The sequence below is a fragment of the Triplophysa dalaica genome, chromosome 18 (assembly GCF_015846415.1).
Source record: "Triplophysa dalaica isolate WHDGS20190420 chromosome 18, ASM1584641v1, whole genome shotgun sequence".
Classification (NCBI taxonomy): Eukaryota; Metazoa; Chordata; class Actinopteri; order Cypriniformes; family Nemacheilidae; genus Triplophysa; species Triplophysa dalaica.
Genome location: NC_079559.1, coordinates 15,635,792 through 15,653,682, shown reverse-complemented (window position 1 = coordinate 15,653,682; position 17,891 = coordinate 15,635,792). Strand labels below are relative to the sequence as shown.

Sequence of the window (17,891 nt, the reverse complement as noted above, 5' to 3'; positions counted from 1 at the left end):
AGTGAACTCATTGTCATGTTCAAGAAACCAATTTGAAATGATTCAAGCTTTGTGACATGGTGCATTATCCTGCTGGAAGTAGCCATCAGAGTATGGGTACATGGTGGTCATAAAGGGATGGACATTGTCAGAAACAATGCTCAGGTTGGCCGTAGCATTTAAACGATGCCCAATTGGCACTAAGGGGCCTAAAGTGTGCCAAGAAAACATCCCCCACACCATTACACCACCACCATAATTGCATTAATGAGAAATTGAAAAGGTTTTCCTAATAATCCTTTAGGTGAGTGTACATCACATAACATCACATACAAAATAGTTTGAAAACATCTGTATAGATAACTGCAAACTATACTATTTACTGTTCCAGTAGGATGTCATAATGAATATTCTGTAGCTGGGTATTTTCATAATTGTTTTAAGAAAGTAAATGAGTGATTGTACCCTGTCAGGAATATTTTAGAACTGTAGGACCACAAAACATTTCTTCCTGTTTTTCTGTTTAAAGCTTTTACTTTCAGCTTTGACTAGCTTGTTCTAATCTTAAACAGACATTGTTAAATCTTCACCACATTTTTTGTTTGTTTTTAAGTTAGAGAATCTGTTCATGTTTAGAGCTGAGCTAAACAAGGTGGAACGTAATCCGGCAGGGTCTGTAAGAAACAAAATGTACATAAAAAATGGCTCGTCTTGAAACTGATATCTGTTTCTCCTGTTCACTTAAAATGCATTGATATTGTTCCCGGTTTTTAGTAAAGCTGCAATCCTTAACTTTTGACTCTAGAACTATAACATGTCAGTTTGAAGCATGAAATTGCAGCTTGCTTTGTACTTGACTTGAATTAAAGTTAAACGACAAATGTACATTTGTCATTGATGACAAATAGCGAGAGTTTCTGGGATGTGTACTCCTATAGTCATTAGCACAGTCATCATTTTCATATCAGTTTACTGCCGGAAGAACCGATAACCTTTTTTGCTATTTTTATGACTTGGTTAAGGCAGATATATGAGATCCTGGAAATACTTCAACTTCAGCAAAAATTACAGGAATAGTTGAAGATATAATTTATTTAACCTCATGGTGTTTCAAACCAATAAAGTTAAGGATAACCGGGGCTGTCATTAGGCTGGTCTAAAAAAGTTATATATAAGAAACTAATAATTGATATACGACTTTGAAGGTCCAATGTGTTATATGAGCTATTTCTTTCTACATACACCACGGGTCCCCTTGTTTCTACAGTAGCCTTAAAGGGACAAACTGCTCTACAGAGCGTGTTTTATAAATATGTTATCTCATTTGACAAAGAAGCAAACATCTTAGTCCTTAGTCATCCACCGTAGTGCTTTAAATGTGAGGAGGAGGTGTGAAGTGAGCAATTGTCCACTTCACCGCTAGATTCCGCTAATTTCATTCACTAGACCTTTAAGCGTTTGTTTAGATGTGTTTACAATATTTGTCCTTAATAACTTAATTTCTAATTTTAACTTTTTCATCTTTCATTTGTATTAAAAGCTATATAAATGACTTGACTACAACACAAAGGTCATATAAACTTTCATGGTGGTTGTTTGTGGTTATTTGTGGTTTTGGAGCTTAAAAAAGGAAAATAGGGAACTAATGACTCTTAAATAAATCTTCCATTTAACTTCCTAAAACAAAATTTAATCAAATATAATTTCACAACTTTGCCTGCCGATCCCAGTCTTGAGACATAATAGTATCAAATTTGGCTTGAAATGATCCAAAGGTTCAAATGATCTTACGTTTAGAAATATCTGAGAAACATCATTCATTACACAAGTTATAAACATTAAAAAAACATTTCAATCAGATCCTCTTGCTTTACATATTTATTTATTAAGATGCTTCCAGCAGTTTTTGGGTTGTTGTAAAAGTAGCAAACTGGACATGCATGCAATGCATTGACTAAAAGACATTTCCAGTATTTCATAGGATGTTTATAATAACATGTATTTTGTATATTTACAAGCTCCATAGACTGTATGGGTGATTATGACAACTGAGACATATTTTCTAAATCTACATTTTACAAGCACTTTATTAGGAACACATGTACTTTCTTATGCAATTTTGTAATTAACTACTCATGAACTTCTGCCACTGCAGTGTAATGCGGTGTAAAACAGAAAATAGCTTGTCTGGTTGAAGCTGACAGAAAGTCTATGATTATTTAAATCCTCTCTGTATAGTTATGGTGAGCATTATGCATCTGCACAAGATCCCAAACCCCTTAAAGCAGATGTACTACAACACTTGTGTCAGCCAAGAACAGATGGCTCAACCTACAAGATGAACAGTCCACTTGACAGTTGAAGTCTGGAAAAATATATCTCAATTTCTTCTGAGGCACACAGGTGGTTGGGGCACCAACAGCATGAATCCATGGATCAGACCTGCCCTGTATCCTCAGTCCAACCTGAATGTTTTCCTGGCGCACTTTGGGTCCATTGATGCCAACGGATCATCAATTGAATGGCACAAGTATAAATCAATTGTTACCATCCACATGCATCCCAAACTCCCAAAGTTCACTGTTCTTCAGCAGCCTTCCTAGTCATCGGATGTAAATCCAATAAAACCCCTTTTGGATGTGGTAGAATAGAGCTGAAGTAATAACTTGCAATTTTTTTTTATGTATCCATATCACCATGGACTGCAATCTCAAAGAAATGTGTCTACATCTTGTGGAATCAAAGAACTAAAACTGTTTTGAGAGCAAACGGAAGCCCTATCCAATAATAGTCTACTCTTGAAAATAAAGGTGCTGTGAAAGGTTCTTGACAAGAATGCCATAGAAGAACCAATGGTTCCCCAAAAAACTTTCAGTCAAAGGTTCAAAGGTCCAGTGTGTCATTTTTTTCTATTGACAGAAATGCAATATAATACAGATAACTATGTCTTCAGATATAACTTCAAGACATAATGAAGCATTATGTTTTTTTTACCTTAGAATGAGCTATTTTTATCTGCATACACAGCGGCGGGTCCCCCTGCATGAAATTCACTATGTTGTTTCTACAGTAGCCCTTAATGGACAAACTGTTCTACAGAACGTGTTCCTCAACTATGTCATTTTGTAGCACCTTTATTTTTAAGTGTATATTGTTCATAATAAAGTGCTTGTGAGTATTTCCTTCCTGCAAATGTATATTGATGTAGTGATGTAGTGAGTGAGACAGTCTGTTTTTAATGTTTATGGTATCCAGAAAGAAGCATCAGCTCTGTTGGATGTCGGTGGAGAGGTGGAACTCTTTTGAAGCTCTGACATCTGACCTATGAAATATGAAGAGAATTCAGGACAAAAATCAATCAAACAGAATGTGAATGAAGACATCAAGTTCACACATCCATATATTACAAAGAACTCCTTACACAAATAGATGCAGCCAGTTTCATATAACATTCGTTGTGATCACGTCTGTAAAGATTCAAAAAGTCTAGAAAAAAGTAAACCTGTGCAATAGCTTTACTTGAAGAAAAGACTGAAATTTAAGCTGTTCAAATCATTATTTTCAGCAAAAGTATTCCACACCCCACATGTGCCATATTCAAAGTCTTTGAAAGAATTGAAGAATTGTAAAACTTTAGATTTGCAATTCAGGATTGCAGTACTGGTTCTCAGGGCTTCAGGCCAGAAAGAAAGGCATGTGTTTTTTGGGCTTTCAACGCCTTTCTGAGACCTTTCGCCACCTTGTGAATTAAAGATAAAAAGAAGCAAAGCTGCTTGGTTTAAAACAGCATAAATGCCATTTAGACACAGACAAGCCATTCAGTGACCCCAATGATATCCGTCTATAAAGGATATCTAAAGATTTATCTTAAAGAACAACCATAACCTGGAAAGGAAATAATCAAGATCTAAACATAATCCATAACATATGCTATATAGATCATTTGCATATGTCTATTTTTGTCAACACAGTGGTCGGTTATCAAAAAATATATGCACAGGTCTTGATGACATAGCTACACATCAACCACTCTCAAGAAGGATGCAACACATTTTTTTGTTTTATGGAGATTTAACCCTTTGTGTTTTTTAAACACATTATGAGTCATTATGTTAATATTGTGTTAAATAAATTTAAGAAACGACACAAGGTTGATCTAAAAGTATCAATGTTCAATGTATGTTCAAAGTAAAATGTGTTGTCTACAAAGATTTTTACTAAAAAGATTTGTTCAGTAAAGGACAGACTGTGTTGTTTTAACATAAGATTTTTAAAGTGTTGTGCATAATCTCACACACTGCCATATGTGAAATATGTGTAAAGCAACATAACACATTGGAAAGAATGCTGAATGAGGGTATCTTAATTCATTCATAAAAGGGTTAAAGCTACTGAATCTTTACAAACGTTTGGATACAATCTTTGTTTTAATATGTAATCATAATACTGCCATTTTACACAAAAAAATCATGAAATACTTACATTCTTGCTCTTGTATTTCCAAATTTTCCACGACTTGTAATCTGTAATTACATAAAATTTTCATATAATTTGTTGAGATTTTAATAACCTAGTTTCAAAGAATTGCTGATCAAAAACATGTAAATTCATTAGCAAGTTTGTAAAGTATTTATAATCCAATTTACCCCCAGTCTGATGATAATCTTGCTCTGTGAAGCTGATGCTGCAGTTTCTGTCATGGGAAAGAATTCAAACAAAATAGCATGCATGAATACCATCAGATATCCAACAGATGTAAACATTTCATCAGCATGTTTTTTGTAAGGTTAACAAATGAAAGCAATACTTCAATCATAAAATGACATTTACATTTATTCACACTCTTGTAATTTCAAACCTGTAGGACTTTCTTTTTTCTGCAGAACACACACGAAGATATTTTGAAGAATGTTGATAACCGAACAACACTGACTTCCATTGTATGGACACAAAACGATTCCAAATATCTTAGTTTGTGTTTCACAGAAGAAAAGAGTCATGAACCCTATTCGCATTGGATTACTATTATGGGGGCTGTGATCATGTGGTGCATTCGCACTGGATAAGTGAAGCCTGTGATTTCACTCAAATTTACTGATTTATTTCCCGGATGTGATGACAAGGCTTTGCAACTAGTTTGTATAGCCTATTGTTGTATGATGTTTAATGATTTAGGACCGTACCATCAGCATTTGAGACCCGCGATCATTATTCGCAAATGATGGAAAAACCTTGAAAAATGATAAATGAGCCGCCAAATCACAGAGATTCCAATTCGCACGGGACTAATATAATCACAGGACCTCGGTGATTTGTCAAAATATGGTAGGTAATTTGTGGGGGAATTTTTACTTTAAAAATTACAGACATGTACGATTTTTCCCGTATTAAGATCACAGACAATCCCTACAATTATTACAAATGACCAGAGCTCCCCAGCAAATACTAATCCCATGCGAATAGGGCTATTTACAGGTAAACGATGATAGAATTTTTAAACGTGAATGACTTTCTTCCGCAAAACACAAAAGAAGATTTTTCTTTGAAAAATGTTGTTAACTGGCCCCCATTCACTTGAATTGGTTTTGTGTCCATACAATAGAAGTGAATGGGGGCCAGTGCTGTTCGGTTACTAACTTTCTTCAAAATATCTACTTTTGTGTTCTGCGGAAGAAAGATAGTCATGAAGTTTTGAAATGACAAGAGGAAGAGACATTTTTGTGGGATATATTCAGAACTGTTATCAGGCACTGCCATAAAGAACATCAACTATCTGGAAGAAAAGCCACAGAGAGAACTGGAGCCAATGAACTGCAGAGTTGAGATTCTAAACCATTTGACAAGATCTACACACTCTTGACCCGCCTGGGAAGGTTGCACGGAGGATGATACAAAAAAACATGTGAAAATAATTTGCAGGTAAGTAAAATAATGACCCCTTTCCCCTTATGAGAAAAAAGTTTGCACATAAAGATAAGAAAAAAGCAGACAGTGAGTTATGGTGATATGGGCTGTTTTTTATCAATAAGGACCCAGAAATGCTGCAAAGGCCAATTTTACTTTACTAAAAACCGAAGCCTGGGAAAAATTATACCAAATACATGAGCAACAGTGTAGAGGTGAATGTCTTTCAATGAACCAGTTTAATCCTCTTTAGAATTTGCTAGGTTCTGAACCATCTCATCCCAACAACTGTCAAAGCTTCTGCAGGCTGTTACACATTTGATCCCAAAAGACTTTAAGACATTTTGGACTTTCTTTTTCTATTAGTTTTCTGTCATTCATCACATCATTTCATCAAAGGTGTTTTTGAAGTTCCCTGAATTTTCACTTTTCTCAATATTACTGAGACCCTAAAAATGGAATTTCCCCACGGAGATCTCCGTTTGATCCTTTTATTAGATTATAATATATTAGTCAGTAGGGACTTAAGGCCTTTGGACACAATGTTACAGTCAGTGTTAAGCATGTGCACCGGCATAACCAAAGCGCAACATGCACCATCACAAATCAATACCAGACTGTGAAACACATTAAAGTCTTTCATGGACAAACACTACACAAACTGTTATAAAGCTTTATATATTTGTCACTATTTCTCATCAAAATACGCAAACAAAGCTTGTATTTAAAGGTCCCCTGTATGAAACTCAGCGGCATCTAACGGCTCACTCCAACGCCTTCCCCTCACTTTCGAAGCATTACGGTGGCTGACACTGGACTAAGATGTCATCATTTCACATTATTTACAAAAAGCGCTCTTGCAATATGTCCATTTAGGGCTACTGTTTAAACAACATGGCAAATTCCATATACGGGTGTATATAGATAGAAATACCTCATTCTTAATTAACAATAACTTAGTTTTGTGTTTTATATTGCATTTCTGTCAATAAACCCTCCAAAAAAATGACACATTGGATCATGCAGTGTGAAAGTCATTGGTTTGCCACAGAGAATTGACATGCTCAAGGTGTTAAAGACAAAACCTTTTGGACCTGAAGTAAAATGCCCATATGGCATTTATGCCCAGGTTTATAGAGAGATGGAATACCTTTCTCTTTAGGAGGCAGAATACAGAGAGAAGGATGAAAAATCCTGCACAGATGGAGACCACAATGAAGCCCAGCCTGTAGAAATCATCACTCAAGGACCCCTGAGGAGCTTGTCTGGATAACCCCACCGCAGCCTCTTTCAAAGAAGAAACACGTGGCTTTAATCATTAGTTGAGGGATATGTTTGTGGCTTTGTGTGTGTGTGTGTGCGCACATGTGTTCACCTGTGCTAGACGTGGACTCGGAAACAGTAGGGGGCATAATGCTGCTGTAGTCATGCATGACGCTGCTATACTCTTGCCCGCAGGTCCAGTTAAGAGAAGTGTTGGTGGTTGTGATTAGGTGCAGGTACAGGGACAGAACCTCTTCCACTCTCAGAAGCGCCCGGACAGGAGACTCTTTGTACTGCCTCTCAAATGCCACAGGGTTCTCCTGCAGAGCGTGAGAACCAAAGTAAAACAGAGACAGAGAAGGAAAATATTGACAGGCTGGGATCAAATGTATTTTAACATTGTGTTATTGTCTCTTAAAGGTAATTTTTCCTCATTAAATTGATTTGCGTAAGACATAATAAAGGAGTTGGAAATAATGTGTTGTATGCCTAAATGTAGACTTAACAGTAGCCTGTTATAATTGGATTTATTTTACATGCAGCAGGGGGCCGACATGTCAGGACCACATGAACAAGATGTTATACTGTATGTGCTTACTGAAATTGTTTTTAAAAAGTAACCTACCCTGCGGATAGCCCTGCCCTTTCCAGTTTGTAACAGTCATGAGGTTTACACTTAAAAAGGTGTGCTTTACGATGTGGTAAAAAACATTTCCGGCTGAATGGCTCTGTAAAGAATCTTTTAAAGAAACTTCAAAAAAGAATGTACAAGAATGTATCATACAAAAATATTATTTAGTTATAAAATATTGGTCACCCTTCCTGTTTGTCTGTATTAAAAAATGAGAGAATTCTCATTTTTGAGTGAAATATCCTTAAGTTTATAAGGGTTAATTTATTGAAAAAACACATATTTTTAATTTGGAGATGTGAAGGTTTTATTTTCACAATGATGTTTTGCAACGTGATGTTTAAGTTTAGGGTGGGGCTTGGTTTTTGCTTTTTTTAATAATCGATTAATCTTTTGTGTGATGCATACGAATTAGCCTTGTAAAGTAGTTATGCATTTCCGTGAGATCAGTCTTAAAATCCCACGGTGCTTATTATGCTTCATATCCTTTTCTTTCTTTCTTTCTTTCTTTTTTATATGAATTATTATTGCCATAACTTGAAATGTTCACTTCAAAATGCAATGAGGAATACCCTTAAACATTGGTCCCTAAATATTTAGATTATTTATATTTGCTCACAGAATAAGAACTGATGGGCATTCAACTTACATTGCTTTATCCTATACATTTTACATAGGTACTTGCAATCCCCTGAGATCGAACCCACAACCTTGCGTTGTTAACACAATATTTCACCACTGAGCTACAGGAAAGCTTTGCTGTTGTTTGGTTGTAAAAAAGTTTTCTGTGAAGTCACTCTTCAGGTCATTTAGATTTGCTTTATTAAACATTTACCCTGTTTAACACATTTTCTCCCCACAATAATGTTTGTGTGTCAAATGCATTTTGTTTTGTGTATTTTTGAATCAAGCTCATCCAATGGGTGACATAGAGTTAGTTACAAAGTCTATTTATAATATGTGTTGTACGCTTTACAACTTAACAATTGAACAGTTTATGTTAAATCTACATTAGCATTAAGTAAATTGAACTTAAACATAGCACTAGTAGTCATAGTTTTTCAGGAAATGTGTAAAACACATTTTACATATTCTATTGTCAAAGTTGACAAGCACTTTTAAAAACATTAATGAAAAAAAAAACAATGACAAACATAAGGCGTGACTAATAATACTGATTTTTGTCTAAAAATTAAAATCATGAAGTAAGGGGATATGAGGTTTTTATGCAAGTTTTTGGCAGACACTATTCCGCAATTAAACTGAACTTTTTTGAGTTTTGATTGCAAAGTTGACTTATAAATCCCAAAAGCAGCTCCTTCGTTGAAATGAAGAGAAAACAAGTATGCTGTGAGACTGTACCTGTCTTTACGCATTAGAAGCTGACATGCTAAAAGTATGTTCTTGCGCTTTCGAAACACGTTTCTCATACACGACTGACATCTGACTCCTGCTGCCAGATGGTATAGTTCTCAAGCTCAATTTTAGGAAATATTTTGAAGGAAAACGTCTACAGATGTGCAAGGTCTGTGTGCAATTCAATTAGTAGTGCTGGAATTGCCATAGTCTGCAGTAACGTCATCATGTGCACATCTAGCCTCACAATACTGCAAGAGCTGAACTGGATCTGTTGAAGATCAGTTGCTTTTAAGGTAACTGCTGAAAAGTGCTGATTTAAGATGTGGTATAAACTAACGTGAATGATGTTTCTGGCAGCACTTTATCACAGAGTAGATCACTTTAAGCCTTTTATATTGCAGTGCAATAATGTTAGATGATCCATTGAGAGCAAGATTCAAATCTTTTAGACATGGAAGTCTATTTATGGTCTCACATAAGGAACAAATCCCATATACATACGGACATGCTTAAAGAGTCAATAAAGGGGACGTTTATACTTTACAGGCTCTCCATATTCCATGTGACCTCATTGAATCCATGAAAATTCATGACTCACATACTCAAAAGTGTGCACACACCTCCAGTTCCTCATTTAGTGAAGGTATACAGTGTTGGGAGTAGATGTTGAGAATGAGGTTTTGGATGGAGACCGCTGCCAGAGAACTGTCTGATCCCGGGACGTATCTGATGTGGACATTTAAGAGTTCAAGCACCCTCGGCAGCGTGGCTTTCACATAACATGCCACACTCTGAAAAACAACACCATAGAAAGGTTTCAGTTGGGAATAAAATCCAGTTTATGAGAAAATCAACTCATCAGTTTACACCAAAGGATGACAGAAAAGTCTAGAAATCATGTCTACGTTAAAATGTTTGTTGAATTCAACAAGAAATCCCACAACTATCAACCCACAATGAAATATATCGCTTTGAGTCGTGACACTGTGGAGTGGGGACCTAATTCAAAGCATGGCGACATTTTCAGCGACAGATTTAAAACAGAAGACATTGGAAACGCATCACAAGCCATGGTGGAGGTTTGTTTTTCACAGAGGAAAGAGACAAAATCAATCTATCTTTAAAACCTTTATTAGAAAATTGAACAAGTCAGTGTTTTGAGACTAAAGCAATTTTAATTGACACGCTTACCAAGTGTTTCCTCTCAATGAACGTGTATGTTATTGAACAGCTGGTCCGCAGCTGGTTAGTGATCTGAGGATTATTAAAACGTTAGTTGAAAAAGTTCAGAACTGGTGTGTCCACAACACACAACAAAGCAGATTGAAGTCCAAGTCTTTTGGAATATGGTCATTGGTTTCTTACTGGTCCAAACTGGTTTATTTGCTAATAGATCATCTCTTGGTCTAATTCTCATGAAATCTCATAAATAGTCACATTCTCATAAATTTTCAAAAAAATGTATCTTTGCATCAACAAATAGCCTTTTTTATGCATTAAAAACAAGGGATGCTATACTGTAAAATATTAATGTAATAACTTTAACAAGTTTTTGAACCTTTTTTTAAATGAGACCTTAAAAACCTCATTACTACAACAGCCTAAAAATGTCAGTACCATAGCATGTTTTGCTTTTAAAACATAAGCCATGATGCAAAAGCAAAGTTTTATTCATTAATCATAATGTGACCAAAGACCCCAAAACCATTCTTATGGGTCAATTTGAAATTAAGAGTTATACATATTCTGAAATCTTTAAAAGCTTGTTTGTTTTTTAGGATTAGGAAGTTATATAATGATCAACATTGTCTGTGTAAACAGTCCTTTAAAAATGTTACAGACGATAAAAACATCAGTTATGGACATTTTTTTTTCCACTGTAAGCCTACTTCATATTTTATACCTGTCAATAGGTTTTTGTCATTTAATAGAACACCCATTGTTTCAGAGTTTTATCTAAAATTACAACATTTCATGGAGAGACAGAAGTATGACGTTAATGCGATGTTCAACAGAAAATATAATAAAATACAAAATGTATTAACACCTGTGATTTTTTTGTGTGCAAATGATAAAACGCATATATCTTTATCATGACCATGTTTTGAGCTACTGGATTACATGTTTTATATTTAATATCCTTTTGGCACTGATGTTTCAATGATTTCATGAGAATGACCCAGCTACTTAGTTTGACCACCTTAAATTTAGAGAACAACTAAACCTTTACGGATCGTTTTAGATCTGTTACCTCACCATCTGTTTTAGTTGAAGCAGGTGGTCCATGGTTACGGCATGTTTGCAAGGACCAGGGATGTCCATCATAGAGAGGGGAACACACAACAGCATGAGAACACATATATTCTTAACCTGGTGACAAGACGAGAAAACACACAAATATACACACAAGCAATAAACAGAAGAAAATATTCAATGCAAAATAGATATTTTTCACACAACATAGAGATATGAATTTATACTGCTGGAAAACGAACATGAAGAATTACAGTGCCAGGTGCCAGGTATGTCAAAGGCATGCTTTCATCTCTACGAAACCTGCTGTTTTTATCTTTATGCACCTGGTCCACACTCTGCTCTCTCAATTGCTTGTTCTATATATTTTTTTATATTTTACTAAATATTTTAATTTACACTCAAAGGCTGGGTTATTTTTAACCAAAAATCGATGAACACAGACATTAGGTTAAAATAAACCCAGAAAATGGGCTATATTTGACCCAACAAAGGGTTAAAGCAACACAGCATAAATTAATTGACAAATCAATGGTAAATTTTGTCGTTTTTTGACCAAACTCTGGGTTGGAAATATCCCCACAGTTGTACAACATCATTAACCAGTTTAACAATGATAAGGATTTATTTTGAGAGACTGATTTAACCACAGTCACATCTGTAGCTATCAAATGCAATTATGTTGTTAATTTACAGAAAGTGTGTGTTTAAGTCTGTTAAAATTAATTAACTCTCTTTTAATCTTAATCTTACCTTGCTTTTGTAGACAAAGTGAATTGGCGTAATGTTGGTCATCTGGCTCACAGATCCAGCAGGAAAAGATTATAATCCTCAATTGGTCGCATTTGAGCACATCACAGATGTGTAGAGTTAAAGCTAAACGTTTGTGAAGTTTTAAAAAAGCTCATAATAAAAATTTTCGACAGTCTAATTAAAGATCTCTGACCCAAAAATTGAAGAGCACATTGTTGTTTCATAAGACCCAATGATTTTACAACTTGTCTATTGAAGTTTCTCACAGAAACTCTCTCCACCCCCTCCTGGTCCTTTCCAATAAATTTGTCTCCGCCTTTAAGAGCACACACCTCTCTCTTCTTCTCTTTTTTTTTAGTTCTCACATTTCATAAGAGTATTTTTAATTTAAATTCTTGGCATTCCTGCGTATGCGTAAACATGACTCATGCAATTATTTAATTTCTACCTCACAATCTTTCTCTTTCCATCACACAAAGCCCTCGTGAGCCCTTGCATATGTCCTCAGACCCACACAACTAAATCTACTTACCTATCCAACATAGTTCTTCAGGGAGCACATTTTACACCATTAAAGGCTATTAATTTTTTTAATCCATGTATTTATTTAGTGTGCTGAAGACCAGTAACCTGGAGGTGTTATTGACATAGGTCCTTGCCCTCAGAGGCATGCTGGGAGACATCTTAACATGGTTACTTTCAGAGAAGAAATCATAGTTCTCAAGAGACTAAAGAGGGATTGTGTTCCCCACAGGCTTCTAGATTAAAAAACATGTCAGTCATAGCTAAATGTCTCTTGAAATTTCCAAGGTTCATTCTTACAGACAACCAGATAGCGTAATGGGAAATAACTTAGATCTGAAATTATAACACACTTTCGAAATAACACTTTACATTAGGGTTCCCTATATAAAGCATTTGTAAATGTGTTCATTAATGACTCATAAGTCATTTACAAATGCATTATAAAGCAGTAATAACTGCGTTAATAAAAATGGATTCTAACGAAATACCTATAAAATACTGAGCCATTTTTAACTCACATGTTATGAATGTACACTTCACAGGCATCCACTACAATTTAAAGTGCACTTTCATGTGCTGTCAATACTTCTTAATATATGATTCACATCAGAGATGTAGCCTTGTGAGCATTCTGTTTCTACAATTAATAATAAATAAATGTTTTCTGGGTTTGATTAACTATTGGAAGTAATTGAATCATTAATAGAACATTGTAAACGAACATGTTTACAACAACCTTCCTGCATTTTGTTTTGAAAAGTGATTAAAAGTTTGATTCATTTATCTTGGTAAGCAAGAAAAAAATGCTTTGGATTAGCATCATGGTCTGATGGCATTCTGGAGGGCACCGTAAGGCATTCGGAATTGGATCAGGTAATGATGAGAAAAACCACAATAACACCCTACAGTCTTCGGTCTGACAGCCTATTTTGCAAATAACATCGAGATAACAATGAATCTGCTTTCGTGTCAAATAACAATGAATAAATACATGTATTAAGCATCATTATTTGCTATCATACTTCGTTAGAATCCCCCCTTTTATTTATACTTTTCTAACTGCTTTATAATGCATTTGTAAATGACTTATCATCATTAATGAACACATTATTAAATTCTTTATGAAGGGAACAGTAATTTACAGTGTAACCAAAAAACTGTCTCATATCTTTGTTCTTTGTGGGGAAGAACCTTTTTAGGCACCTTTATTTTTTTAGGTGTTTACATGTTTAAATTGTTTAAAAAAGAAATCAAATGTTTAAATTGTACATATAAATAACATTTATTTGTTATTCCGATTATGAAAGATGATGTGAAAACACTTCTTATAAAACGGTCAGTTCTGGTCCTTGATTCTGATTGGCTGAGTCAAATTCTATGCCATTATAAAATTCCTTGGTAAACCCACTGCTTCTGGGGCTTGTTGCTTTATAAGAAATAGAAAAGATCATATGTGTGCTTGATATAAAGCAAATTTGCTTTAAATTTGCTTAACCGCCAATAAACTGATGTGATGAGATATCTGTAACATAAATAACTCCAGACTTGTGTTAGATCTTCAATCCAAACCTTTGTTTATGTTTTTCATAAATGCAAATTTGGGTACTTCAAGTTTTTAACACAAGATTGGCTGCTGAGATGTCTAAATCTGCACTCAAAAAATTCTGGGTTATTTTCAGTTTATTGTGTCAAAAAGGGACAATTCCAACTATTGGGTTAAATTTGCAAAGGTTTTATATTGTATTTGAATCAGCAATGGGTTAAAAGAACTCAGCATAGGTTAATTTTCAAACCAACGGTCCGAAGGGATCAGGGCAGGCAATCTTCATCACCAACCAAGATCAAAGACGGAGTACTTGTTACTTACTTAACAAGTAAAGTAGCTCCATTAGCTGTGGCGTTTAAAGAACTACTAGACTCTTGTGGTGTAACACAATATATCAATAGTCCTACTCATCGCCTTAATCATACCCTAGACTTGATTATATCTCACGGAGCCGATCTAACCAATATCGATATTATACCTCAAAGCGACGATGTTTCCGATCACCATCTTATAACATGTACACTGCGCACTGCAGAAATCAGTTGTATATCTCGTCATCGACAGGGTAGAACAATCACCTCAACTACTAAAGATAGTTTCATAAAGAACTTGCCAGATCTGACTCCTTTAATAACCTTTCCAACTAATATAGAATCGCTCGATGACATGACCAGCAACATGGGCACTATTTTCTCTAATGCATTAGAAGCGGTCGCACCTATGAAGTCAAAAAGGATTAATGGAAAGATCATAGCACCATGGTATAATAACACCACTCGCGCCTTAAAAAGAGAAACGCGTAAACTGGAGCGCAAATGGAAACAAACCCAATTAGAGGTCTTTAAAATTGCATGGAAAGAGAGTGCAAGCTGTTACAAAAAGGCACTAAAAGCGGCAAAAGCCGAGCACTTCCGTAACCTCATAGAAAATAATAAAAACAATCCAAGGTTTTTATTTAGTACAATTGCTAAACTAACAAACAAACAGACTCCACCTGACCTGGGTATTCCGCCGCACCTTGGTAGCAATGAATTCATGAAGTTTTTTAATGAGAAAATCGAAATAATACGAGACAACATAGCTAAAACCAAACCTCCAAGTGTGTCGGAAGAATTAGTTTCAACCGTCACCCAAAAAGAAAAGCTAGAGTGTTTTTCTCCTATAAATCAGGAAGATTTAATTAAAATTATTGCAACATCCAAACCGACGACATGCTTATTAGACCCCTTATTAGTAAAAGAGTTACTACCTGCTGTAATTGAGCCCATTTGTAACATAATCAACTCGTCAATTAATCTAGGACATGTCCCAGGGCCCTTTAAGATGGCTGTAATCAAGCCTCTCATCAAAAAACCAAACTTATACCCCAATGAACTTGTAAGCTATAGACCAATTTCAAATCTCCCGTACTAAAATACTAGAAAAAGTAGTTTCAACTCAACTGTGTACCTTCCTACAAAATAATGACATGAACGAAAAGTTTCAGTCTGGCTTTAGACCGCATCACAGCACTGAAACTGCGCTCGTTAAAATTACAAATGACCTCCTTATTGCTTCAGATAAAGGTAACATCTCACTCTTAGTCCTGCTTGACCTTAGTGCTGCTTTCGATACTGTAGACCATAAAATAATACTAGATGGTTTAAACAGTTATATCGGTATTCAGGGACAGGCACTGCAATGGTTCAGATCTTACTTAACAGACAGATATCAATATGTCCATTTAAATGGGAAATCATCAAATCTTACGCAAGTAAATTACGGATTACCTCAGGGATCGGTCTTAGGACCCTTGCTTTTCTCCATATACATGCTGCCCCTCGGTAACATTATTAGAAAACATGGAATTAGCTTCCACTGTTATGCAGATGATACTCAGCTATATATCTCATCAAGACCAGATGATTCCTTTAAGCTATCCAAACTGGCAGAGTGCATCGAGGACATAAAACATTGGATGACTAGTAATTTCCTCCTTTTAAACTCTAGCAAAACAGAAATATTACTTATAGCACCAAAATCAAGTAAACAGAATATCTCCGACTACAGCCTGCAAATTAAAAGCTGCACTGTTTCTCCAACAAATACAGTTAAAGACCTAGGCGTTATATTAGACGGCAACCTGTCATTTAAAAATCACATCTCAAATATCACAAAAACAGCCTTCTTCCACTTTAGAAATGTTGCCAAATTACGAAATAGTTTATGTGTTGCAGACGCAGAAAAGCTTATTCATGCATTTGTGACCTCACGGCTTGACTATTGTAATGCTCTACTTAGTGGTTGTCCTGTATCATCGATAAACAAACTACAGTTAGTTCAGAGTGCAGCTGCCAGAGTTCTTACTAGGTCAAGAAAATACGATCACATAACCCCAGTTTTATCATCGCTTCACTGGCTACCCATTAAGTATCGTATGGATTTTAAAATTCTTTTAATTACTTACAAAGCCCTGAACGGTTTAGCACCTACTTACTTAACCAAGCTTTTATCACGTTACAATCCATCACGCTCTCTAAGATCTCAAAATATAGGACTTTTGATAACACCTAGAATAACAAAATCCACCAAAGGGGGACGAGCTTTCTCATACGTAGCACCTAAACTCTGGAATAGCCTTCCTGATACTATTCGAGGGTCAGACACACTCTCCCAATTTAAATCTAGATTAAAGACACATCTTTTCAGCCAAGCCTTCACATAATGCATAGTTAATGAACAGCAGCTACGCTAATTATTCTCTTTATTCTCTTTCCGCCTCTGCCTCGGGATGTCCATCCCGAGGTAGGAAGAAGTTCCACCGTGTCCAGACAACTGACAGATGCCCATCCCCAATTTGAGATTACACCAGATACAGCTGCAGACTGACTGACCATCCCAGCTCCATCTAAGGCAGTTCCACCACCAGCCAAGAGAAATATGACCATCAGACCATCCCAGCTCAGACCAATACATCCCCAACCAAGAGCAAAGACGGACTATTTGTCTTATCAATGCTGAAGTTACAATATTTGGTATTAAATGCTAAACTTAAATCACATGTCAGCAGTCTGAGTGCAGCTATGACACGTCAGAGGGGATCTGGCCCTCCCGGTTGAGCCAGTTTCTCCCGAGGTTTTTTTCTCCATTAATCAATCATTGGAGTTTGGGTTCCTCGCCACATCAGGGCAATGTTGGCCTGCTCACCGGGAGACTGCATTCATTCATTTATTTATTTATTTAGAAATTAGATATTATTTATTAGAATGATCTTACTCGTTGTATAAACACCATGCACTGTGCTGTGTTCTAACTGTAAAGCTGCTTTGAAACAATACACATCGTGAAAAGCGCTATATAAATAAACTTGAATTGAATTGAATTGAACTTTAGCACTTGGTATATTGTACTTAGCATCTTTTTTTCCATGATGGCAGTTTGAAGTTATAGCTTCTCTACTTCACTCCTCTTTTATCATCCTCGCCTAAAACATTCTTCTGTTTTTGTTATCGGCCACAAAGCAGTTTCAACAAAATTATTATTATCCCTGCCTAAAGCATTCTATTTGTTATTGGTCACAAACAAGATTAGACTTAAACAGGTTTACACAAATGTAAAATTATCACTACTAATAAGCTTGACTCACTTAACATAAAACTTACTCGGTAGCCTAAAGTTATTGAGTGCAACTGAAAAACG

At 35.6% G+C, this 17,891-nt stretch overlaps 1 protein-coding gene across 3 annotated transcripts; it reads right to left on the bottom strand.

Moving 5' to 3' along the window:
- Positions 1 to 1,841: 1,841 nt before the first annotated feature.
- csf1b (colony stimulating factor 1b (macrophage)) lies at positions 1,842 to 12,705 on the bottom strand. 3 transcript variants are annotated; one of them, XM_056773482.1, is made up of 9 exons: positions 12,143 to 12,705; positions 11,388 to 11,506; positions 10,328 to 10,390; positions 9,757 to 9,927; positions 7,259 to 7,466; positions 7,034 to 7,170; positions 4,626 to 4,672; positions 4,462 to 4,502; positions 1,842 to 3,301 (listed from the first exon to the last, which is right to left on the bottom strand). In XM_056773482.1, the coding sequence occupies exons 2-9, from the start codon at positions 11,493 to 11,495 to the stop codon at positions 3,222 to 3,224; spliced, it is 855 nt and encodes a 284-aa protein (XP_056629460.1). In that variant the 5' UTR covers positions 11,496 to 11,506; positions 12,143 to 12,705; the 3' UTR covers positions 1,842 to 3,221. The 3 variants fall into 3 exon arrangements, with proteins under 3 accessions (XP_056629460.1, XP_056629459.1, XP_056629462.1); XM_056773481.1 differs by having other exon boundaries at positions 11,393 to 11,506; XM_056773484.1 differs by lacking the exon at positions 10,328 to 10,390 and having other exon boundaries at positions 11,393 to 11,506.
- Between the last annotated feature and the right edge of the window lie 5,186 nt (positions 12,706 to 17,891).